General features: G+C 48.2%; 2 protein-coding genes across 4 annotated transcripts in view; one reads left to right on the forward strand and one right to left on the reverse strand.

Annotated features, from left to right (window-relative positions):
* On the forward strand, window positions 1-12691 carry LOC136114646 (coiled-coil domain-containing protein 68-like). Of its 2 annotated transcripts, XR_011736261.1 has the most exons (11): window positions 1-137; window positions 2871-3013; window positions 3627-3752; window positions 3993-4118; window positions 4283-4411; window positions 4889-4971; window positions 5632-5737; window positions 6169-6252; window positions 6354-6430; window positions 6630-6908; window positions 12397-12691. XR_011736261.1 is itself a non-coding variant. In XM_065860072.2 (10 exons), the coding sequence occupies exons 1-10, from the start codon at window positions 119-121 to the stop codon at window positions 6703-6705; spliced, it is 969 nt and encodes a 322-aa protein (XP_065716144.1). In that variant the 5' UTR covers window positions 1-118; the 3' UTR covers window positions 6706-7083. The 2 variants fall into 2 exon arrangements, 1 of the variants encoding a protein (XP_065716144.1); XM_065860072.2 differs by lacking the exon at window positions 12397-12691 and having other exon boundaries at window positions 6630-7083.
* The window catches only part of LOC136114656 (ras-related protein Rab-27B), a 23540-nt gene continuing 6000 nt past the window's right edge, over window positions 7355-24894 (reverse strand). Inside the window, exons 1-6 of one of the 2 annotated variants that reach the window (XM_065860091.2) lie at window positions 21785-21964; window positions 15123-15294; window positions 14400-14485; window positions 12783-12886; window positions 12278-12401; window positions 7355-11317 (exon numbers count right to left, since the gene is read on the reverse strand). In XM_065860091.2, coding sequence (XP_065716163.1) covers window positions 11128-11317; window positions 12278-12401; window positions 12783-12886; window positions 14400-14485; window positions 15123-15275 — 657 coding nt within the window. In that variant the 5' untranslated portion in view covers window positions 15276-15294; window positions 21785-21964 and the 3' untranslated portion in view covers window positions 7355-11127. Of the gene's footprint in view, window positions 11318-12277; window positions 12402-12782; window positions 12887-14399; window positions 14486-15122; window positions 15295-21784; window positions 21965-24894 lie in introns of those variants that run through there. The other variant, XM_071801612.1, reaches the window with a different exon arrangement.

Below are 24894 nucleotides of genomic sequence, written 5' to 3' on the forward strand. Positions count from 1 at the left end.
GCCACAGGTGGGGGCGTGTCCAGGGGGGGTGTGACCCCGGGCCGGGTCGGTCCGGCTCGGGTCGGTTCCCCTGTGCCGGGGTCCCCGGAGCGGTGTCCGGAGCGAGGCCGCCGGTCCCATGTCCGCTCCCTCCCCAGGTGAGTCCGGGCTCGGGGGCTCTGGGGACGGCGCGTTGTTCCCTGGGGGGCGGTGACATCTCCTCCCTCACCCCGGTGGCCCCTAAAACACCATCCCCGTGGCTGCCGCGACCCCCCGACTTTGGGACTGAGCTGCTGGGTCTCAGCTCTTCTGTGACCCCAAGTGCTCGTTCAGCATTTCCCCCATATTAGCCCCTCCAAAACCTGACAAATCCCGTCCCTTGAGCGACCTTTGGCACCAACCGCCACATGTTTTTAATAAACCATCACCCACTTCTTCCCTGTCCCGTATCCCTGCCCTAATTAACGAGCCCGTGTAAAGCCAGAAGTGAGTTATTCTTCGCGGTTTGTGCCGATGCCGCCCGGATGAGCGAACGTCTCGTAGCCGCGGGTCTGGGGGTTGTTTGCAAAGTGATTTCTGGCTCTGAGCTGTTGCGGTGCTGTTAGTCACCGCTTATCTGATGTTCTCCCTCGGCTTCCGTGCGGAAAACAACATCAAATAGGTGCGGTTTTGCCTGGAGAGAGGCGGTGGTGTTGATATGTGCTTGGTGTATTCGTAAAACCTTTTCTTCTAAATATTTGTGAGAACAACGGTAACAAATAAACCGCTTTTCTGTGCATGTGCACTAGAAAGTGGATGGATATTATATAAACTGTAGGAAGAGCGCGGTGTTTATTTACCTCTTTATGGCCAAACCTGTAATAACATAAGGATTGTTTCATGTTGTTCCTCCAAATAACGTTATTCTGGATCATTTGGGCTGTTCCTTATATAAGCGAGGGTGGTGCTTTCCTGCTTGGTGTGTCCTGGATTCTGGTGTGAGCTTTAGGGCCAGCGACCATCATCAGTAGAAACAGAGATGTGCTTTTACGGTCCTAAAAATGTAGAATACCTAGAAAAGGTCGCTCACTCTTAAGCAACCTGATTTTCATCCATGTCCAGAACAGCCCAGCTCGGTTGGGCAGGGATGTGGCATCTGCTGATGCTCCCGTTTCCAGAATGCGCCTCATTATGATTTTATTAGAAAATGAGCTAATTAAGAAAGGTGCCAGCCCAAGTGACCTTCCTGGCACTGCGGGCAAGCAGCCCAAACCCCTTGAATTTGGTATTGTCAAATTAACGCCTTTAAAACCGGGATATTGTCCTAAGTGATGTGGAAGCTTTGCAAAGCGCAACCGCTTTTGGCGGGGACTTTTTTGCCCATCCACACCCTCCCCGCCCCTTAAGTGGCTTCATTATCCCTCTGTGTAAAGCTGAATTGGTTGCAGGCATTAATAATGAGCTTGTCTGCCGTGCGTTTGCAGCCCGGGAGTTTTGCAATCCGGCTGACACTGGATGTCACCCTTGCACAGCGCAAACCCGGCAATGGGGCTCGGGGCTTGGTTCTCTCTATGAGAAAAAGAAATCACGGCTTGGCTCTCATCTGACCCCCTATATAGCTTTGAAAAATCATTATTGTTATTATTCCTGAGAGTTACGGAGCTTTGCGCTGCTGCTCATGTCTAAGCAGGACAGGGATAAAGCTCCCGAAGCCACTTAAACCCAGTTCTGTGCGCGGGATAGTCGGGTTTGCTTTAGGAACTTTGCAGACGGGTGGCAAAAGCTTCGGGTTTTTACTTAAACTGCATAAATGTGTGAGTTATTCCCTTATTTTCTGCATGGGATCTCTGGCTGCGAGTTGTCTGGAATAATAGAGCGTTGGGGTGCAGGTTGCTGGTAGAAAGTTGGTGAAATAGTTAGGGAAAAGAAATGAATGTAAGTATATATGATTGATACGTGATTGATACATGATACGTGATTGATACATGATACGTGATTGATACATGATACGTGATATATGATACGTGATATATCATATACATATAATTAGGTATTATATATTATATAATATGTTGTTATTATATATTGCATATTATATATTATCTATTTTACATATTATATATTGTACATTATATTTTTATATAATTATATATTATAATATATAATATCATCTATAATATATCATGAATATATAAAGTAATTATATATAATTAATTAATATATAAGATATATATTATATAATATTATCTATAATATATTATGTTAATATGTATAATATATAATACATAGTATATAATATAATAATATATAAAATACATATTATAGTAATATAATATATTACATATTATATTACTATAATATATTATATTATTATATAATATATAATATCTATTATTTATAATATATATATTTTGTATAGAGGGCTTAATCAGCATGTGGTTACAACCTCATATTTTAAAGCACTATGTGTGCATATATATATTAAAAATATATATATTATAGATAATATTATATATAATATAAATCTATATAATATATATAGTCTATATATATCATATAATATACATCTTCTATATTAATTATTGCTGTCACTATTATATACAATATATTCTATATAGTATATAGAATATATATGTTTTTATATTAATTATATATTAATATTATATATAATATAATAATACAATTTTATATATAATACTATATATTTATATACATTTTATATTGATATATTTATATATATAATATATAATGAATATATCTCATCGAAAAAATAGCAACCAGGTGCCTGCGTTCTTTTTCAAGTGGTCCCCAACGTTTGGTGCTTCAAGCTGGTGCTTCCTGCTTGTCCCAGGTTTGGAAGGGAAGGAAACGGGCTCAAGAGAAGGGTACTAAAAAGCCCCTTTTCCCTGCAGAGCCAAGACCCGCGCGGATCGTGATGACCACGCTGCTGCTGACGCAGCACCTCAGCCGGCAGGACCGCGGCGCCCAGGGGGAGCTCGTCCTCTACGGCTCCTCCTGCTCCCAGCTCACCCAGGAGGCCGAATACGTCAAGAAGGTATCTCCGTGCTCTTTCCAATACCTGAAATACTCTGGGGTTGTTGCTTCCCTGAACACCGGAGGAAAAGCAGGAAGAACGGAGCTTAGTTAATGATTTTAATGTCCGCCATGGCAAAGAGAACCCCTCCAACGTTTGCTTTCTATAAGATCTCTTCATTCCCTTTACAATTAAATTTACGAAGCTACCATAACTTTACAACGAATTCTTAAGCGCCTCATAACCCAAATCATTCCCAAGAAACAATTAAAGTATGGTGGTGGTGGTGACCCTGGAGACGCCGTGTCCTGCTTGACGCCGACACCACCCCAAATAGGTTGGATATACCATTTCCTTATATTTTTCTCCCGTGAGAGGTGTTGTGAGCACTGAGACGGCCCAGTCCATCTGATGGCTCATTTCTTCGCTCTCAGCAATGCGCAAAAGCCGTTTCTCCCCATCCCAAAAGAGCGCTGTGGGGTGGGAGACAGGAGGATGCGATGGGGATAATTAACAAATAATCAATCGCGCAAAGTTCTTTTTTACAAAGCAGCAGAGTCTTGTCGAGCCAGCTCCATCGCCTGAGCTGTTTCTCATATTATTTCTAAATATATCTCAATATTTCCTGGAGCAGGTGCCAGGGGAGGCGCCGGAGCCGCGGTGCAGCCGCTGGAACCGCAGCCCCGTGGCCACGACGCTGAAGGAAACCGAGGAGCAGCTGCTGCTGGTGAGCAGGGAGAACCAAGTGCTGAAGATCAAGGTGCGTTTTGGGTTGGGTTTGGAGGGTTTTGGACAAATACCTGTGCCTTGCAGCACAGTTCTTTAGCGTTGTGTCCTGGCTGCTGCAACCTGGTGCTTGCTCAATCCATTTGGTTTTGACAAGGGTAAATACTGATATTTATTTTGTATAGAGGGCTTATTCAGCATGTGGTTACAACCTCATTTTGTAAAGCTATATATACATATATATATATATATATGGTACAATTGCTCTTTGCAGCTGGAAGCCACGAGAGAAGCGGGTGTACAAGCCCTCAGATCCGCCTCCCAAAAGCTGTACGAGAATTACCAGGCGCGCTCGGAACAGCAGAGAAAAAGCCACGAGGATGAGAAGCAGCAAATCCAGGTACAAATCTCCCTCCGTGTGGCCGTGACCATGTTCAGGATCATAATATTTCCCCTGGGTCCGGCTCTTTGCGCTGCAAACTTCGATTTAGGAGAAGTAGAATTGGTTTGAAATCCCTTGAGCCCCATCCCAGCAAAGCCCAGTTAATTCCCTTCTTGTTGCAGACCCACAATCTCCAGCACGAAGCGAAGCTCCGGCAAAGCTCCCAAAACAGCGCCCGCCTCGCCGAAAGCGTCAGGGACCGATGCAGCCGCATCGCGGAGATGGAGACGCGCGTGCGGAGGATGCAGGAGGTCCGTCTGTCCATCTGTCTGCGTGTCCGTCCATCCCGGGAGCGGGCGAGGAATTCATTGTGTTCAGTTGCTATTTCACCTTGAAATGAAAACCTCGCCATCCCAATAGTAAAAACCGCTCCTTTTACCCTCAGATATTGGAAAATGTGGTGGAAGTGATGGGTGTGGATGTTGTTTGGTCATGCAGGAAGTCAGCTCCATCAATTATGGCCAATGTAGCAGTAACACGGTGTTCCCTGCCCGGATGCTCATAATTTTGGTCATTAAGTAAAAGCGAGAAGTGCGATTTTAACACAATATGGACTTTGGCCATACAGTCACCCCTTTTGGATTCAATTGCAGAGGTCAGACTGGTTTGTACCCAGAACTGATGTTGATGGAGGTGCTTATTGGGGAATTCTGTTTGCAGAACCTACGGCCAAACTTCTCACCCAATGGTAGGAAGCGTGTTATAACTTTTCCATTCGGTTTCTTTAGGAAAAGCAAACGCTGATAGAGAAGAAGACGTCATTTGAAAAGACGCTTCACCAGATGATGGCCAGGAATGAAGACAGCAAACGGTGACTCAATGCATGTGATAGAAAGCGCTTTTCTTTCTTTCTAGGGGGATTATTCCACATAGACTACCAGAGAATCATTTCCTTCTGGTAGTGAGATTACTCTTGATGACAGCAAGTGGGTCAAAGAGTGATTTACTGTGATTTCTTGATGTTCATGTCCTGCAGCACTTAGATGTTGATTCTATTTGAACTGCTAGGTTTAAATTGGATATTAGGAAACATTTCTTCATGGGAATGGTTGTTGGGCATTGGAACAGGCTGCCCAGGGCAGTGCTGGAGTCACTGTCCCTGGAGGGGTTGGAAATACACAGAGATGAGGTTCTCAGGACATGGGGCAGTGCCAGGGGTGGGTTAATGGTTGGACTCGATCTTAAAGGACTTTTCCAATCAAAATCTATTCCACCTTGCCTGCACTAATTGCACTATTCTTGCTTGAATTCGACACTGTTTCGGTGATGTTTTATGTGAGGTAGAAAAGGCAACAGCCATTATTATGGATTTATTCATTGACAACTAATAAGGGAGGTCCTACCAGGGAAAACGCATCTCAGACTACGGTTTTATTTGTTGTGCTTTATACGTGTATGAATTAAGAGTTATTTATCCTCACCAGCAATGCGGGTGGGTGAAGGATCCAGACTGACGCCGCTCTGCCCGCAGGTGCTGGGACGTGGAGCAGCAGATTGTCACCCTGCGGGAGCAGATCTGTCACCTGCAGCGCCTCATCCAGGCCCAGCAGCACGGCCTGCGCGCCGTCATCCAGGAGGTCAGCTCCATCCATTATGGCCAATCGGTTCATCAGTATGGTCATCCAGGAGATCAGCACAATCGGTTATGGCCAATTGGTTGATCAATATGGTCATCCAGGAGGCCAGCTCCATGGGTTATGGCCAATCAATTAATCAATATGGTCATCCAGGAGGTCAGCTTGATCAGTTATGGCCAATTGGTTGATCAATATGGTCATCCAGGAGGTCAGCTCAATCAGTTATGGTACATCAATTAATCAATATGATCATCCAGGAGGGCAGCTCAATCAATTACGGCAAATCCATTCATCAACATGGTCAAAGACCAGGGAGTTGGATGGTCTGTTGTCACGATACCCTCAGCTCTGTGTTTTTTCTCAACATGGAGATATTTTTGATGTTTTTAAGGTTTCAAATCTCTCACAAGGTTTGATTTCCTACCCCTCAGGCAGAAGAACTGAACAAGGAACTCAAAAGCCAAGATAAAAGGATAGAGGACCTGACCGAGAAGCTGACTGCACTGGAAGCACAGGTGAAGCACAAAAATATCCACCCAAACCCCCCAAAACCCTTTGTGGAGGAGCAGTTGCTGAGAGGGGTTTGGTTGATTTTCTAACTTCTTTTTCCTTGCAGAATAAAGAACTGAAAGACAGAGTGGAGTTCTGGTCTGGAAAGTCCAAGACTATGGTTTCCAAAGGCGTCTGGACAGAGTGAGTACCTGGGGACACATGAGCAACCACCGCTGTCCCCACGGGGCTCTGAGGCCTCAGTTCATCCCACACAGATTATGTTGATAAAGGAGAGGAAAACCACAAGCTCTGCTGCAAACCAGGGCCAAAGTTACAAACCTCGTGGGGGTTAAGCTTGGCTTAGTGTGTTTAAGTGATCTCCACCTTCTGTGCTTTGCAGTGCCCCGCGCCATTCGGGAGCGTTCGGAGCGTCCCCTTATGGGATGCTCGCCCGGCTCCGGCAGCAGGAGAGCTGAAGGGAACGCCTGGATCTTCGAACCCGACCTTTGCAAGGACTTTTCCTGCGTGTTACAACCTCTTGCTTGCAAGAATAAACCTGGAAATAAGGCAAGAGATGCTGAGATGGCCACACCTGGGGGTGTCGCATCCCTGGTGCAGCACAACGCGGCTCCCCCTGCACAGACAAACAGAGACTCGGTTTAACCCCACTCACCTTTAGGTAAGACTAGAAAATAAACCTTGGCTGCCTGGCACGTTGTTACAGTCGCACTTCGCCACCCGCGGTTGTAGGATGATGGAGGCACTGAGGCGGAGGTTCTGTCCTTTTGGGTGTTGTGGCACATCTTGGGAACCAAACAAAGCAGCGCTACTAAAATAAGGCGTAAAGGCGCTAAGTGTCAGTCTGTTCCTTTTCTTCTCTGACTTTAGCTATATTACTCACACACGGGATTAACCTGGCGAGGGTGCAAACAGACCCTTGGCCGGGGTGAGGCGGTTGTGCGGTCACACTCACCTGGGCCCCGTTCCGGAGGGTGAGCTCCGTCAATGGAACCACTTCCCCGCCGGGTGAAGTCGGGGTGCCAGGCATGTTTTCCTATCATTTCCAGTGCTGAAAACTCATGGCAAAGCCTCTGTTTCCTCCCCAAAGCAGCCCAGAGACCGCACTGAAAAATATCCTTTTATTGTGAAAATACCAGTGCAGAAACGGAGGCACAGGTTACATTCCTCAGCTGGATGACGCGACCCCAGCCACCGGTGGAGCTGGTGACAGGAGGTTTAGAAGCCACAGGTACTTGGGTACAACAGAGGGACAGGAACAAGCATCAAGGGGCAGCTCTAATTTAAAATAAGAGCCTATTTGTGTTGAAGATACAGCTTCAATCACGCTCAGAGCACAGATCCGTTAAGACGAACATAAAACAAGCTCACGGGCGGCGTAACAGAAGGAAACACCGATATGGTGATTGCTACAGGATCTTAGTGCGAAAGAGACCTTAGGAAAACCAAAAAACCCCAGAAGTAAGTTGAGTAAAATACAACAGGCGGCTTCTACTCTACAGTTTGTCCACCAAGCCCTATTGCACAATGCGGATGGACAATTTTAGGGTCTATTTGCTAACGTTATGTTTTAACCGTACGGACCAAAAGCACATAGCAAAGAATCATTGCCTCTGGCGCCTTCAGCTAGAAATAATAATTAAGAATAAATTAGAAACAGATCTGCCCAGCATCAAAGAGTCAACAGCATCCTCTGGAAAAAACAACCCCAAACTTATCCTATATGGGTGCCGGGGGATTTTTTGGGGAGGGATAATCTAAAGGTGCCTCAAAAGGTGTCTCCCAGCACTCAGGTAGAAAACTATTCCTTTTTTACAGCTTTTTCTCCTTCTCTTTGTGAGATCAGAGCATGGTCTGAAACTCTTAGGCGACTTTTAATGACGTCTCTTATATGATCCGATCCTTTAACACGTAAATATGTGTATGACAACGCTTCACATATTTAGGCTGAGAAAGGAGGATTTGCTGCGGCCGTGGTTGCCCGGGCACAGCAAACTGATCACAGATAAAAACAGTTCATAAAATTAAAGCTTAAATGATTGTCAGGCATAAAATCCACCATGTGCCACACTGTGTCTCAGACCTTTCTAACACACATTGCTACACGTTAACTCCTAGAGAGCATCTGCTTACGCCTCTAAAAGCATTGAAGAACGGTCATTAATACTCTCCTGGCCATGTGCAGCTGATAAAACACCAAAAAGCTCATTCACATCTCTGTGTTGACGGAGTAGGTACTTTGTGGAGTCTTTTTACACCATTTTAGCTCTTGTTTGGCCCTGACAACAGCTCCTCAGTTCACACGCAATGGCAGCTCAAAGCGTCCTCGCTCCTCCGAGTATGAACCCAGGGCTGAACTCAATACAAAAGGAGCAGCACCACCAGGCTTTGGCAAAGCAGATACTTAGCAAGACGTGGAGAACAGGAGGCACCGGGATCACCGCGGTGCCACCGAGGTTTTGAGGCCGCGTTCTTACGTTCGCGCTTAAAAGCGGGAGGCCAAAAATACCTGGAGAGCGGGAAGAAGGGACGAGCGCTAAGGATGAGAGGTGGGACGTCGGTACACGGCTTCACGCCGAGATTAAGGGACCGGATTCAACAAGTCGGGTAACTCGAACCGTCCTGTTAAATACGAGACAAGGAGGGCACAACTATGCGGAAAGAAAGAGGAAACCGGAATTATTCTCAGCATAAAGACCCCGCTCTGAAGGATGGGTAGGACCATCCCCTTTGTGCACAGCACCGCTCGGTTCCAAAATGACCGCGCAATTTACCGCAGCGATCCTGAAAACCAAAGGGACTCCTCCAAAGAGACCTTGAGAAACCAGTGGTTGGACTGAAATTGAAGACAAACCCCCCCAGGGTTAAAATACCTGCACTGACATTGAATTTTTAGCATCACCCTGGATAAAGCATCCCCGTGATGCGGGATACCCGGCGGGCCTGCAAACGCGCCGCTTTTGTCCTCAAACGCAAACGTTCAAAGATGTAGCATCCAGTTTTGCAACAGCAGAATCTGGATTTGAGTTCTAGTGGGACGGGAAGCAATTTTTAGTAAGAGATTATTAACTCTCCTTGCGAAAAATGAGATGACCTGATAAACAAGAGAGCTGGTAGCAGCCACTGAGAATCACTGCTCATGTTCCTCTTCATTTAGTAACTAAGCCACCTACCAGGGAAAGAAATCCATCGAAACTCCTCTTCCTTTCCTCCAAACAAAGCTTTGGTGCAAAAATCCTTTGGGATAATTCATATACATTCAGAGATTTCTTTCTATTAAAAAGCACAGAATAAGGATCCATTGCTTGCGTTAGCAAGTATATAAATACAAAATAAGCAGTAGATTTTCTTACTACAGTCATTTCTGTCGTTCTTGAAGCAAACTCAGTGGCGAGGCGGAGGAACCTTCCTCCAGACCAGACCGCGCCAGCTATCACCGCTGTATATTTAAGTTATTAGTATTTAAGAGCGCTAATTGCAGCAGATGGAGAGAGAAATACAAGCACCGGAGCTTCTCTCTTTCCTGGTCACCGGACAGCAAAACGATGCCACACATTGAAAGATGTCTTTGAAAGCAAGAGAGGGAGTTCCTTGCTTTACTTTTTACATTCTACGCTACATATTACAAAGCAACGCAACCTGGGTTCCAGTGCACGTATCCAAACACCAACTCACTTCCTACCGCTCTACTTCCACCTTCTGCCCACTTGTGGGAGGCATGGAGACGTTTACGAGCTCCCAAAGGTTGGAGGCTGAAAACACTGAAATACAGCGAAGTCTGCGGTCTCGCCAACCCAACCAATTTAACTCGATGTGTCAAGCGATCTGCTCCCCCCTGAGTGATTTTAAAGCAGCTTAAAGCACAATAAGCACAACTAGACCTTTAACTACCACCTGTATACAACCACAACGGTTATTCTACAAAAAAAAGGACAGGGTAGACTCATAAATATACTGTAACTTGGTTTAGAAAACGATCTATACTTATAAATATACTATTTTTTATCTCTTTTATCTCTTTCCTGTATACATCTTTGCCATTGCCCCTTTGGCACAGCGGAGTTTCCGCAGCTCCAAGAGCCACGAATTCTTCCCTACATCCCACCTGCGATACGCAAAGAGAAAACCAAGCATCACTTCCTCATGTTGAAGAGGGGGGAACAGTTTTACCTAACAGCACAAAACAGTTTCATCAAATACAGTTTCTCTCTGTTCTCATAGTCTCTTCTTTATCAGCTGCCCCTGCAGCACCACAATCCCTCTCCGTCCTTTTTCCCTGTAACGTTCCAATCCCTGCTTGGATTTTTGGCAACACAAGCCATGCTGCACAATTCCCTGATAAGTTCTTTTAAATTGAAACACCCTAATTCACCCCAAAAAGCCAAAGCACGCCTACCGTTCACAGCGATTCAGGCCGGATTCGCAGCATCGCTTACTCTGACATCCTAATAGGCCACAGAAAATCGCCTTGGAAAACACACACTCCCTGATGCACTTTAAGAATTAGAAAGAAACAGGATTCTGTGGAAAAATGGCACAGGCCTAGAAAACCCACCTCTATTTTAATATCAACACCCTGCGTATGCAGACAAGATTCCCTCTTCTTTTAAAAAAATAAAGCTACTTTCCTCTATTCAATATCCTGATCACCTGAAAACCAAAGATGAGAGGAGCGGGGAGGAGGAGGTGGGAGGGTTTGCCACGATGGCACCGGATCGGGAAGGATCATTGAGCGCAAGAGCCCGGCGGCGACGCGATTTCCCTCGGTTCTCGGGAGGAAACCGCGCCATCCCAATAAAACAACGCAATTCGGCTTCCGCGCGCGGGATTCGGTGGTGGATCGGCCGCGGGACGCAGCGTTCGCAGTTCCAAGGCGATACTCAGCAGGCGCATCTCTTCTCCTCCGCTTTGGCCGGATCCAGCTTGGCGGAGCCGGCGCCGTTGGCGGCGTCGGCGCCGGGCGGTTTGTCCACGCACTGCTCCATGCGCTTCATGATCAAGTCCAGCAGCGTGGCCACGGCCTTCTCCACGTGCTGCCCGGTGGCGGCGCTCGTCTCGAAGTACGGGATGCTACGGAGACAGGAAAAGCTTTACCGGAGGGACTTTTAGGCCAACCAAGAGTCTTTGTTCTACTCGCGGTGCGGTGGGTTTGGTGGCCATAGAGCGAACGGGGCTGAGTTTTGGTCTCTATCTGGCAGAACCCAAGCTCAAACCTATCCTGGCATTCTGAGCTCGATATCACGGTCGCATCACCACAAACGCCCTTAAATCCATAATATTGTCACCTTTTTCAAAAGAGAAGGTTACAAATAGTTTCAGCAATGAAATTCGGCACAAACTAATTGCTCCTTGCTTGGCCGCAGACAACTCTTTAATAATCTTTTAGTGTTTTTAAGCCTGATTTGCTTATTTCTCCCCATAGTTTCGCAGGCCCAACTCTCTCTGAACATCCCTCGCTGCCCAATAAGGGCAACTAAGGACAAAAATACACCCTCTTTTTGCCCAAAAAATGATTTACTGACTATATCACAGAGCCATTTTTTGCGGTTATTAGTGCAAATAAACATAGAAGCCTCACTAGAATAAGAAAAAGGCCATTAACAGCTTTATTATCTATAACTAAATAAACTCAGCGCTGCTTAGAACCTGACCAAAATCCACAGGTGTCCAAACTAACTAGAAATCAAGCTATAAATACTGTTAGTTATCTGGTTCATGGCACTGAGTGTGCAGCTGCCTTTGGTATTTTGGCCTGAACTCGCAGGACAAGCCAAAAATGGAGTTTTCTAATAAGAATGTTTGATTTCAGCCTTATTTCCCATGGATTTGGGCCAAACTACTAGAACAGGGTGTTTTGTTCTACCTGTTTCCTGCTTAAGCAAGTTGATGGGAAAACGTGACAAGCTGGGTTTCACTATCACCGTGATACCGCAGTGCCTACAAGTCTTGGAATTTATGAGTGTTTTGTCCAAGTATCACCAATTACACTTAGTTACAGACTCAATTTACCTTCTGTCACTATTTACTCACCCGTATTTGTCTGCCAGGTCCTTCGCTTGCCTCTCGTTTACCTCCCTTTGGTCTGATAAATCAGCTTTATTGCCAATTAAGACGATATCTGGATTCTCACAATATGCGTTGGCTTGCAGCTGACCTGGAAGCAAAGATAAGGAGGAGATAAGAGAACGTTGGAAGCGCCTTGGAGACCAAGATTGTTGACAAAATAATTCCAAATTAATCGATTCAATCAATTCTTGCTCCCCACCTCTAAATAACCTCAACTAACCACACGCCAAACGCATTTCTTTGGGGGCTTTCAAGCCACATCCTCGGATTATTAGGATTATCAAGAATACACCCAACACAGTCTATCGTGCAAAATAAAATAGGAGCATGTATCATCCAATTTGATGAAGCCTTCACCCCAAATTAGACACATTAGACACAACGGCTTTCTTTGAGCGTTTTCCAGCTCACAACCACACGGACCCTGGCAGCCCAAAATACACAAGCCCAGCGCTAAGGTTCTACTTACTCATCCAGTTCCTGACATTTAAGAAGCTCTGCTGGCTGGTGAGGTCGAACATGAGTAAGAAGCCCATGGCGTCTCTGAAGAACGCGGTGGTGAGGCTTCGGAACCTGAGGGTGGGAGAGGAAAGACAACGCGGCTCTATTAACATCATATAGAGCGCAGCTTTGCTGAACTAAGTTTAGGAAGTAAACCCAACATTAATTCTGGACTTTAATTCTGGCTCTGATGCATCCACGCTTATGAATCAGTGTGTTAGTAATCGACCCGAGGAAGTTTATATGTGAGAACATAAGCACGGCCAGTGACTAATCTATTAGTTCAAATTCTGCCTGATTGAATCAACAGCAAAGCAGAGAAGGGTTGGGTGAAAGAAAAGAAATATATTGATATTTTATGCCACAAATCCATGCAGATTTCAAAGAAAAAAGCGCTTTCTTGAGCTGAGGACATGACTTGGAGGGTTTAAGGTAAAAAGGGTGCCCCTCACTCTCTAAGAGCGAAACCAGTGTATGTAACTAGGCAGGGGAAGCTTGAGGAAGCAGAACACGCGCTCCTCCCGTTAGGAAAATAACAGGATGAAATTCAATAGCCAAAAGTCAAGAAGGTCCTTGGGAAGAACAAACAACTGCGCACGCACAGGATGGGAGCGAGCGATTAGAGAAAATAATCCTGCAAAGGAGGGTGCTGGGCGGTCGGGCTGCGAGAAGGAAAATTAAAGCCACGGCCTGGTTTGGTTAAAACCAAGTTTCTCTTGTAGTGAATTTGCCTGTCAGCTCAAGCTTCATATGAGCTGCATTCTCCTGGAGAACCAGATCCATGTTTTGGTAGACATAGCAATGCAATGTCATTGATAAGCATGGATGGACATCTCGCAAGAGGGGCAACGAGGAACAGGGGATCAGAACCTGACCAACTGTGTATAACATCCCATTCACGCGAATATTTCGTATAAAAGTGGGAGATCACGAGGATCTCGTCCCTTTTCCCTATGGCCGACATGAGGAGAGGACCTTGCGAGTCGTCCCTGCAAACTGGGGCCTAATGACAGACTGAGTCCAGTTCCATTGGCTGCAGAGTCCAGTCCAGGACTTTGGCTGCCAGCTCTGTAGTTGCTGAGATTTTCAAGATTGGTTTCATATATTTTCTATTATTTTCTGTATTTTATCAATAGCATTAATAAAACACTTCCAATTTTTCCAACTCTCTTCTCTCTGTCCTTCTTTCCATCCCTATCGCCTGGGCTGAATTTCACGGTTTATTCTCACCCGCAATCAAAACCCTTAACAAGCCATTACAGTTTTGCTGCTTAAAGGGGAATAACCTGACGGCTTCATCCAAATTAATCAGAACCTGCCTTACCCAAAAATGTGAAATACAAGCACGAGGCGCTTAGGTAGGTTCTGTGTATCTTCCAGAGCTTAGGAAGGTACTATAAACCCAATATTAACTAATAACCCGCGTGTGCGGGCACGAGGCGCGGAGCACATCACCCTCGGTTCTTCCAGTCTTGTTTCCCGAGCTCCTCTGATCACGGCATCGGAAAAACTCTATTTTCCACCTGAAAATACCGCAAAAAGTGAAAAAGCGGGGGGTGTTTTGCACGGAGCTGAAGGTGGTTACCTTTCCTGGCCGGCCGTGTCCCAGAGCTGGAGATGGACCTTGAAGGCCTTTCCTGGAGATCCATTCGGTCCCTGGCGGTTGTAGACCTACCAAGAGAGGTACCGGTCACACCAAACCCCCAAAACCTTCCACTTCGCACCAGCGATGAGTTACAAGTTCTGCCCTTCAGTAAAAGGCAACTCTGGCCTCTAAAACCACTCCAGAGGCTGCTCCTAATGATGTTAAATCAGCTGTGAAAATCAATGGATCAACCGCACCAGGTGTGTGAATTAAATATTACGTGTGCCTGTAATATTTAGCGCGATCAACAAGGTATCTCACAGAGTCATTTTTAATGTGACTTTTACATAGCAGAACAACATATTTAACCTTTTGGATCACTTGCTTACAACATAATTCATTAGACCTTTAAGTCATTTCAAGGCTGGTAAGCCCATGTAAGATGTAGTTTCTCCTGCACTTATAATTTATACCCCAAAATGTCAAGAGTGGAAAAATCAGTAATTAGTAATTATTTGACTCAGGTGATGAGCTGGTGGAACCTCATTGTGCATCTATTTAAATTCTATATTTGGGCCCCTTAATCCAGAGTTCATAATTAAGCCAAAATCTAGACCAGACAACCCATTATCACAGGCTAAACCCGCACTAAGAGAAGCAATATTGCATCAAATGCATTCACAGAATAAACGAATAGAGAAAGATGAGACATGGACAACTCACCACTCGTTTTTCCCGGAAGTCTATCCCTACCGTCGTGATGAATTTGGGATTAAACTTGTTATCGGTGTATCGGTACAGGAACGTTGTTTTCCCAACCCCAGAGTCCCCGAGGGCCAGGAGTTTGATCAGGTAATCGTAGTCTCCATCAGTCATAGTGCTAATCTTGAGGAACCTATGGAAAGAGGAGAAGACACGCAATACTCAATACATCCAATGTATCACTTCTCAAAATAAGCTGCTCGAGCATCTTCCAAGCCTAACACCCTTCCACCAAGCAGGTTCTTAGTTCTTTTGTATTACCCTAAACACCAAGGTCTTGCGATTGTATTGACTTTGTTATGAAGCTCCAGAGGGGAAGGAAAGGGGCCGCACGCAAGAAATACATCCACAAAGTATTGATTTGCGTGTGTGAAGCCTGGAATCCTATGAACCACCACCTGGTTTCCACCCTTCTTTTTCAACATGATTTAAGCCTGCTCTTTTCTCCCTGTTAATCCTCGGCGTACAGGAAAATCCGCTCCATTCGGAGCCTAATTATTGTGGTCTCCGAGCCGTATCCCATTCACAACCCCACCACCTGTTGCCACACAAGCCCTTCATTTCCATCAGAATTCACATCTAACTTGGGGAGCGTTTCAATTAGCGAGTCCTGACCCGCTGTGACTCAACGACTCAACTAAACCAAGCCCGATTATTCCGCGTATCAACAGCTTTCAGGGTAAAAAAGCCGTGGATTGAGCAGTCCCATTGTGCGAGGTTTATACCTTGGATATTGAGCCACCCAGAGAGGCTCTTCTGATAATAAAGGTTTAATAAATCTGCAGAAAAAAGGCCCTGATCTGATGGGGAAAGGCCAGAGCACCAACACATTGACCTCAAGAGATTAACTCAGCCTCTTTAAGCCCTTCCAGAACACCCCAAATTTGCTGCAAGGCAACACTGAGCAAGTGGAACTTGAAGAGCATCAAAACCAAAGTATTTTTGATCAACGCAATAACAACGGTCGACAAAACCAGAAGTATCTTGGGAGGTGATTCTCTGCCTAATGCTGTTAATACAAACTATTAATTTGGGATTAAACCAATCAAACCTTAAGATGCTCAGCCAGGATAATCAATGCTCCCAAAGACCCAGTGCAGGGAAAAGGACGCGGAGAACAGTTTTAAGTCCATTTTTCTTCTTCTCTTCGTAGTATTTTCCACAAAAACTGGGAGGAACGTAAGTCATTGAAATCTAAATTGCTTTGCTCACGCATTTTCACCTTGATTGAGAGTTGTTGAGAGGGGTTCAATTCCATAAAGGGAACATCAAGGAAAAGCGAGGTGCGCAATGAGAGAAAAGCCAGTTCCAGAGGATTAGAGTTTATTTCCCTTGCTAGTTTAATGCCAACAAACAAAAAACTCATTTAAATAGCAAAACGCAGCACCTAAACTCCCAGCGCACATATTGCACCAGCAGCTGGTCAGCAAGAGATTATTAGATCCTGTCTTTTAAAACCTTGTCTGCCATCCTTAAGATTCTGACCAGTATTAATCCACCTATAGCGTGAAGAACTAAACTCGAGTGCCCTGGTGCCCTCAAAACCCCCCAGGCTGTTACTCTCCTGCTGTGGGACAACTTCTCCGGACAACGGAGCAGCCAACAGAGAACCCCAGATAATTAACATCCAGCTCATTAACACAGTCGCATTAGACACCTCTTCCCGAGCAGGGAGAATATTGAGGACCGCCTGCCATGCAAAGTAGAGCAGGTAGAGAATTAAATGTAAGAGGGCGCTATCACAAGTCTTTCCTGAGTAGAAGGAAGAGACAGGATGGAGGAAAGAGAAGATAAAACTCCATCCAGTCAACACAGCATCACACTATAATTTGTCTGCCAAAAAAGCAGAGCTGCCAACTAAATGGCCCATGATGAGCCAAAGTTTTCTTTAGTGTAAGGGCTTTGAGCTTCCACCCGCTTGAGTGCACCTGAGCGTAACTCCATAGGTAAGAAGGTGCGTTGGGTACCACGCTCCTCATGCCCTGCAAAGGAGCCATCACGACCTCAAACCCCTTGCAACTCACGAGACGCCTCTGCTCACAAGAAAACCCACTCAAAGCTCCAAATACCGCTTCCCAAACAGATGGGCGACACCAGTTGGAACCCATTCGCACCGCCGCACATGTGTTCAGAATAAACCACAATAAACATGCAATGCAAAGAAGAAGAAAAGGCCAAGACAAGGACTGCGCCCAGTGTTACCAGGAGCTGTTATCACGACACTTTTTACCCTCCGGGCCAAACACGCAGCACCAGGTGAGTCACAACACAAGCGATCACACACATTCCCCTTTATTTCACCACCTCGAAAACCTGCTTGGTCACTATAGGAATGAGTTGTGGGCTGATTGTGCCGCAGCGGGTCTGTATTTAGCACACAACCCAGCCTGGCACGCTCGACTGACCACACAAATACAACTGTGCCGCTGAGCAGAAAATAACCACCGCTTACAAAATACCTGCAAAATACACACGGCGGAGATGGAGTTCGCACGAGGAAGCAGAATCCTGCCACTGTAAGTAACCCAGACGGCACATACTCTAACCTTTCATTCACATTTACAAAAGGAAAACAAGCGCAGGAATCAATGACATTTAAAGGAGCGTATTCAAGCCAGGAGGAGGAAGTTTCAGCGGCTCACCGAAACCAAAAAATCTCATTAAATACATAGAAATCACATCACCACCTTTGAGGAAGTCCTGAAGTTGTATGAGGGAAGCAACCCAGGTTCAAGGGACAAAAGGGGCTGTGGGGACGGCTGCCCCGAGCTCAGGGTCCCATCCCAAGCTCAGGGTCCCGTCCCAAGCTCAGGGTCCTGTCTCAAGCTCAGGGGCCCATCCCAAGCTCAGGGTCCCGTCCCAAGCTCAGGGTCCCGTCCCAAGCTCAGGGTCCCGTCCCAAGCTCAGGGTCCCGTCTCAAGCGCAGGGTCCCGTCCCAAGCGCAGGGTCCCGTCCCAAGCGCAGGGTCCCGTCCCAAGCGCAGGGTCCCGTCCCAAGCGCAGGGTCCCGTCCCAAGTGCAGGGTCCCGTCTCAAGCTCAGGGTCCCGTCCCAAGCTCAGGGTACCGTCCCAAGCTCAGGGTCCCGTCTCAAGCTCAGGGTCCCGTCCCAAGCGCAGGGTCCCGTCCCAAGCGCAGGGTCCCGTCTCAAGCTCAGGGTCCCGTCCCAAGCGCAGGGTCCCGTCCCAAGCGCAGGGTCCCGTCCCAAGCGCAGGGTCCCGTCCCAAGCGCAGGGTCCCGTCTCAAGCTCAGGGTCCCGTCCCACCCTGTGCAGATTCCCCACGGATTCAACCCTGCAGGTCTCTCCTGCTCTTTTGAAGGCAAGCGAAACCTCCCCTTCATGACGAGACTGAGCTGTCTGCCTGCCATAAATCCGATGAAAATTTATGAGCTAATATAGTTATCTGCAAGACATGAAGTGGGCTGGAGCGGCTTTTCAGCTGCAGAAGCGTGGTATCGTTAGCCATACTTCATCTCTCCCTGACCTTATCAAAGCCACGTTTTGAATGCAAAGCTCCCCATCGATCTCTTGCAGGACTCCTTTGACCAAGCCCAGCCTTTGCCACCACACAGATCTCCAGTTAAATTTCGGAAGCCTGCCATGCCGATGAAGATTCCAAACTGGATGACGCCATCTAAAAGACCTGGACGTTTGCCAGCTACTCGTACGTGGCTCAATATGTGCAACGAACAGCAAGCAACAGTGAAGAGCAAAGGGGTGGGTGGTGGGAAGTCAACTCCACAGGTCACAAATCCTGTCCCGATAGCTGGGGTCGTCCCCTGATGCTGCAAAACGGCATCGCTCTGCTCACCAGTCATGCTGGTTTAGTTACTAAGGCCAAAGGTTGGCTGAGAAAGCTCTGGTTTAATATTTGGGATCCTTTCTAAGCTCCTTCCAATGGTATTTTCAGAAGACAGGGCTGACTATGGTCATCATTCGTTGATCCCCAAATCAAACCTGTCTTTTGGAATTGCCATTTTATGCTGCCTATATGTGCTGGAATATGAATGGAATTGCCATTTAATGCTGCCTATATGTGCTGTACCCCAGGCCTGTGCAGGGGCTTGCAGGACAAACACGGAGGCTTTTCGCTGGCTTTGCACACTCAGTTCACACCTGATCCCAGGGAACACCACACAGGTCAACATACTTGATTGCACTTCATCAAAGAGCCCTTTGCAACCCTCTCGCTGTCAGGAATCTGAAAGTGGGTTCCATATTGCTTGGGACAAGCTCGGAAAGTTGTAACACGTTGGGTGTCCCTTTAAACAATTGTCCCAATAATCATTAGCCACAAGGGCAGCTACACCGCCCTCCATACAATAAAGCAGATTTCCACTCCCCGTGCCACTCTGTTTAAACAGAAACGTACAACCCCCATCAAAGGTGTTTGGCTTGGCAAATATTCCGATCCCATCGATCGCGTCTCTTTAAGGGCTGCGCATTGTAAAGAAGGTTCCTCGAGATAGAAAGTCAATAGCTCTAACAAGCTAATGGCTATTAGACATTTAAATCACCGCTTTTGAAGCAGTAAATCATTTCTTCTTTCTCCGGCAGACAATCTGATTATTCCATGAAAGGTTTTAGGAATTAAAGTCCGTCGTACTGCCCAAGCACCAATTGGTTATCCCAGGAGTTTGAAGCCCTTAAAGGCACAGGGAAGAGTCATTTCTCTCTTCTCACACCCATTTAGCTCCCTGGGATATCGCTCGTGCACCACAAGCAAGATCACCCTGACTTCTACCGCTCTCACCCGTGCGAACCAGCCAGTTCTTCCAGATTCTAAAGGAAACATAAAGCTCCTTTCTCCCTGTGAAATCTCAAGATTACACGGTCCACTCTCCACCGGTCGTTGCAGAATGATTCACTGCTTGATAAACCTGCTGTGGCTTAGATCACAGAAACTCCCCATTTCCATGCTGTCTTGGCCATTTCATAACGCTGCACGAACCAGAACAGGGAATAGCGCAGCTTCATCTCGGCTCTCGGACGCGGACACGTCCACCCAGGCCACCAAGCTCACCGGGGGACAAGGACCGACTGTCCCGATGCCACCCAAACCAACCCCAAACCTGCTGCGTTGTGCTGCTGCCAACACCGCTTCAACACACGAAACGCAACACTTTGCTGAATTACTCGGGATTACTTTGTTTCTCAATGAAAGAGCAAAACCAAAGCTTCCTTGGGAACCCGCACAAGATATAAGTTCTGAGAGCACACAATAATAAAACCAGCTTGGAAAATCCAGCCTGCAACGCATGAACAGCGAGAAAACAGCTTCTCCCAAGGAAAAACAACTCTCTAGTCGTAACAAATACAAATTATGCCTTTCAGCAGACGCATAGGTGAGCAGCACGAGCAGCGTATTTACCGGGATGCTATTATAGCAGTTTAAACAACGGGTAGCTGGGCACTGACCAGCCTCTGCGGTTTTGGGGCACGCTGCTCCCCGTTCCGCACGTTCTACCCTATTGCTCTTGCTTAGAAGGCAAAACCAAGCAGCGCTTCGCTCTGCAGCTGCCCAAACTCCCATGTTTTACCAGCAAGGCTGCCACCGCTGCCTTCCCGCGCGTTGACTCCTGACAGCCCATCCTGAGGACTCCGCGCGCCGCCAAAACCCGACAGATTCGTTTTGCAGCATGGGAAAACTGCTTCTCCTTCCAGTCAAAGTCTTGATTAAAGAAGCGAAAGAGGAGTCACGCTCGCTCTCACTGCTGTGAATTAGCATAACTCCAAGGCTCAGGCCTTTTTTCCCCCACCTGCCTGCAAGTATGCAATTCATTTTACCTGTGGCACTTGTATTTAATGCCTACAGCTCACGGCGCAGAGCTACTTTAAAGGAACTTTTATGCTAGAGCTCAGAAGATGCAAACGATCAGCGTGCTGCTCTGTACCTGCCTTCCTCCTCCTGCCACAGCTGCTCAGTTAAACTCTGCACCCGTCGTGCTCGGCTTTGAACTTAAGGACCAAATCCGCCTCTGTGATCCCTGCAAAATGTGTAAAAGACGCCTCTCCCCAATAATCTCATCTAATAGCTATAGAAAAGTGTCAACCATACGTTGCTGTAACAACACGAAGTTCACAGTGTTTCATTTTAAATTCATTTTTAGGTGAAAAAGCGCACTCATCCGATCTTTTCATATCCTTCATTTTATATTCCCACCTCATCCCTCCACCCCAATTCGGGAGCGACGGCAGCCACGGCGCCGCTAAACCCCGGCTGTTCGCGGAAGAACTATTTTCGGAGCACCTATATTTGGCCATTCCGGCCCTAAAGCGCCTGGTTACCAATTCCCTTCTCGCTTTACATCCACCCCCCGTTTCCATGCACCATTCACCGGCAGCTTCACGCCACCCTCCCCTTTCGGTCGGCTACAATCACCAACGCGGGATACGACAGGAATACAGGCTCCACGGGTTCGCTGTACATGTCGTGAGAACACTGTCGCGACAGCGCGCCGTGGGGACACCCCGCGGTCTCCAGCCGCCCGGCTCCGCGCTCACCTTCCCCGGGCGACTCCAACCCGCCGCCGGGCTCCATCTTCCCCTCCCTCCGCACACGGAGCCGCATGGCCGCCGCCTTCCCCCCGCTCCCCAGAGCCGCCGGTTCCCCCGCAGCACAGACCTGTTCTGGGAGCCTCTGTCCTGGCCGGTGCTGGCGGTGCGGGCCGGGCGCGGAGCAGCTCCCTGTGCGGGAGCCCGGCGCTGGGCTGAGGCGGAGGCGGCGCTGCCGGGCCGGGCTCACGGATGTGGGCGCTCGGCCCGGGGCCCAGGCTGGCGGCTGCGGGGCGGGGACGGGGACGGGGACGGCCCGGGAGGAGGGGCCGGGCGCTCCGCGGGGAAAGCGCTGCCCGACATGGGGGAGTGGGAGGCGTGGAGCCTGTGCGAGCGGGGTGGACGAGCCCGGGGGGGGTGCCGGTGCAGCTGTGAGCGGGCCAGGGTGAACCCTCGGGGACCAGGAGGGGGCCACACGAGCACAGAGTGTCGGGGGTTGAAGGGACCTGGGAAGCTCGTCCAGTGCAACCCCCCATGGAGCAGGAACACCCAGCTGAGGTTCCACAGGAAGGTGTCCAGGCGGGTTTGAATGTCTGCAGAGAAGGAGACTCCACAGCCTCCCTGGGCAGCCTGGGCCAGGCTCTGACACCCTCACCCCAAACAAGTTTCTTATCTTTCAGTGGAACCTCCTGTGTTCCAGTTTGCACCCATTGCCCCTTGTCCTGTCACTGGTTGTCACCCAGAAGAGCCTGGCTCCATCCTCCTGACACTGCCCCTTTCCATATTGATCCCCATGAATGAGTCCCCCCTCAGTGTCCTCTTGTCCAGCTCCAGAGCCCCAGCTCCCTCAGCCTTTCCTCACCCGGGAGATGCTCCACTCCCTTCAGCATCTTGGTGGCTGCGCTGGACTCTCTGCAGCAGTTCCCTGTCCTTCTGGAGCTGAGGGGCCACAACCGGACACAGTGGTCTCATTGTAGACCCCCTTTCCCTGATTATCCCTCAGGCAAACCACCTCCAGTGGAGGGTTTACAGCTTTTCACCCTGAGGAAACCAGGGACCTGAGCTACGTCTGTGCTCTGAGAGTGGAGAGTCCCAGCCGTGGAGCCAGACCCAGCCTTGGCGCAGGACCCAGCCATGGAGCAGAACTCAACCATGGAGCCAGACCCAGCCATGGAGCCAGACCCAGCCATGGAGCAGAACCCAACCATGGAGCCAGACCCAGATATGGTGCCGAACCCAACCATGGAGCCAGACCCAACCATGGAGCCAGACCCAACCATGGAGCCAGACCCAACCATGGAGCCAGATCCAGCCATGAAGCCAGACCCAACCATGGAGCCAGACCCAACCATGGAGCCAGACCCAACCATGGAGCCAGACCCAGCCTTGGCGCAGGGCCCGGCTCTGCCTTCCTGGAAGGAGAAGGAGGAGCAGGAGCCTGCGAGTCCCAACTTGTGCCCTGCCGTGGCTTTGATGCACACTGGGGTTTTACCAGGGGAGCAGCCCTGGTCCAGAGCAAAGAGCAGCTATAACCTGTTACTATCACCCCCCTGAATCTTTAGGGGGAAAAGTTCAAAGGGCTTCTTTCCACAGCTTGAGTTAACTCGGATTTTTCCCTTTAGTCCATCTCCTACTTCCCAAAGCTCAATCCAAGGCTGTTGGTTAATCGGGTTGTGTCTCAAACAGCCGTTCCGCCAACCCAGCGCTGTGAGAATCGAGCGACGCGGCTGCAAGAGCTCGTCCAGCGCTAATCCAGTCCTGCTAACCCAACCACCCCATCATACTGAAATAAAAGAGAAAAAGGAAAACCAAAACCAGCCAAAAACCAGCCCAAGTGAAGCACTTCTACAGCGCCAGGACTGGAGTACCTTCCGTGAACTCCAAGAGCACGGTGACAATCATTTCTGCTACAACCTTGACTTGGGAAGCCACGCAAGGCTGGGAGAGACGCGTTCTCTCTCTAGTGCTGCGCATTGGTATCCACGGGGCAAACAGAAGTATTTCACTAAGCTGCTGATAACTGGCACGTCGTTAGGTCCTAAAATATCTGCTTTAAAAATGAGAATGCGATAGGCAGGAGGGGGAGAGAGCTGAGTGAGGACAGCGTAGAAAATAAGGGCTGGTGTCACCCCATGTGCTTATTTTGGCAAGTTTTGCCCGTTGCAGAGACCTTGGGCAGCAGAGCCACGTGTTCAGAGTGACTTGTAGTGTTTTCACTCGAATCCTTGGCCTCGTCATAGTCGTAGCAGAATGTATTGTGAAATTATGGCTTATAATTCCCCTTTGAAATTTTGATGTGTGTGAGGCCGTTGGTGAGACGTGACGGGGAATGTTGGAGTGTCTCACTGATAAAGCAGATGGAGGAGCAAAGAATGGGAGTCTGAGCTTCATACCCTAGTAGAACATGCCATTCCTTTTTCCTGGTTTGATTTCTATGTGTCCAGAGACACCTGCAAAACGGGGACGGCTGCGGGTAACCAGCTGTTGGTGATTGAAGGAGGGCGATCCAGCTGCAAATTGTGCACCCAGCCCCACTTCCCAGCGCTCCCAGCCCCACTTCGCATCACTCAGCCCCTCACTGGCTTTTTCTAATGGTTCCCCCCCTTTCCCCGCTGGGAAATGCCCGGTGCTGGTAGACGGAGGAGATCAAACTGTTGACCAACACTTCCCCAAAGCCTCGCGGCTCAGAGCTTCACACCCACGCGGCATCCGGCAAATTGGCCGCCGATCCGTGGTGATTCAGTTGGGCCACACAGGCAATTAGCAACTCCGCTGCCTGCCAGCTCTTGCTGATATAGCTGGAAATGTGTTGCTCTGATGGACGGTTTCACACAGCAGCGTTTCTCTAAAGCCCTCGCAGTTTCTCCATAATTCTCTTTATCTCATCTCGGCTGCTAAATGTTAAACACCACCATCGTCCTGGTGTTTCCTTTGGGTCTCTCGAATTCAAGGCGAGCGGCTTATTCAGTAACCTCGTTTTCCTGCTTGTCCCTCCGACAATCAAACCTCACAAGAACGGGAAACGTGTGCAGATCCTGTTCTTCCCAGACAGCGCGATTCCGTGTGACGGAACGAGCGCTTCGCAGAGTTATTACAGAAAATCATGCAATATTAATAACGTGCTGTTTCCTGAAAAAAAACCAACCGGGGAGTAGTAGCTTTGGGAGCAGCAGCAGGATGTGGTATTTCAGCTCCCTGTGAGCAGCGTGTTTGCATTAGGAAAGTAAATACCTGATCTCA

Source organism: Patagioenas fasciata, chromosome W (assembly GCF_037038585.1).
Source record: "Patagioenas fasciata isolate bPatFas1 chromosome W, bPatFas1.hap1, whole genome shotgun sequence".
In the NCBI taxonomy this organism is placed as follows: domain Eukaryota; kingdom Metazoa; phylum Chordata; class Aves; order Columbiformes; family Columbidae; genus Patagioenas; species Patagioenas fasciata.

Bases quoted from the DNA above. Each gene is read 5' to 3' on its own strand.
- LOC136114646 (XM_065860072.2), top strand. The intron at 3,014-3,626 runs GTATCTCCGTGC...TTCCTGGAGCAG, and splicing joins AGGCCGAATACGTCAAGAAG to GTGCCAGGGGAGGCGCCGGA. The intron at 5,738-6,168 runs GTCAGCTCCATC...CCTACCCCTCAG, and splicing joins TGCGCGCCGTCATCCAGGAG to GCAGAAGAACTGAACAAGGA.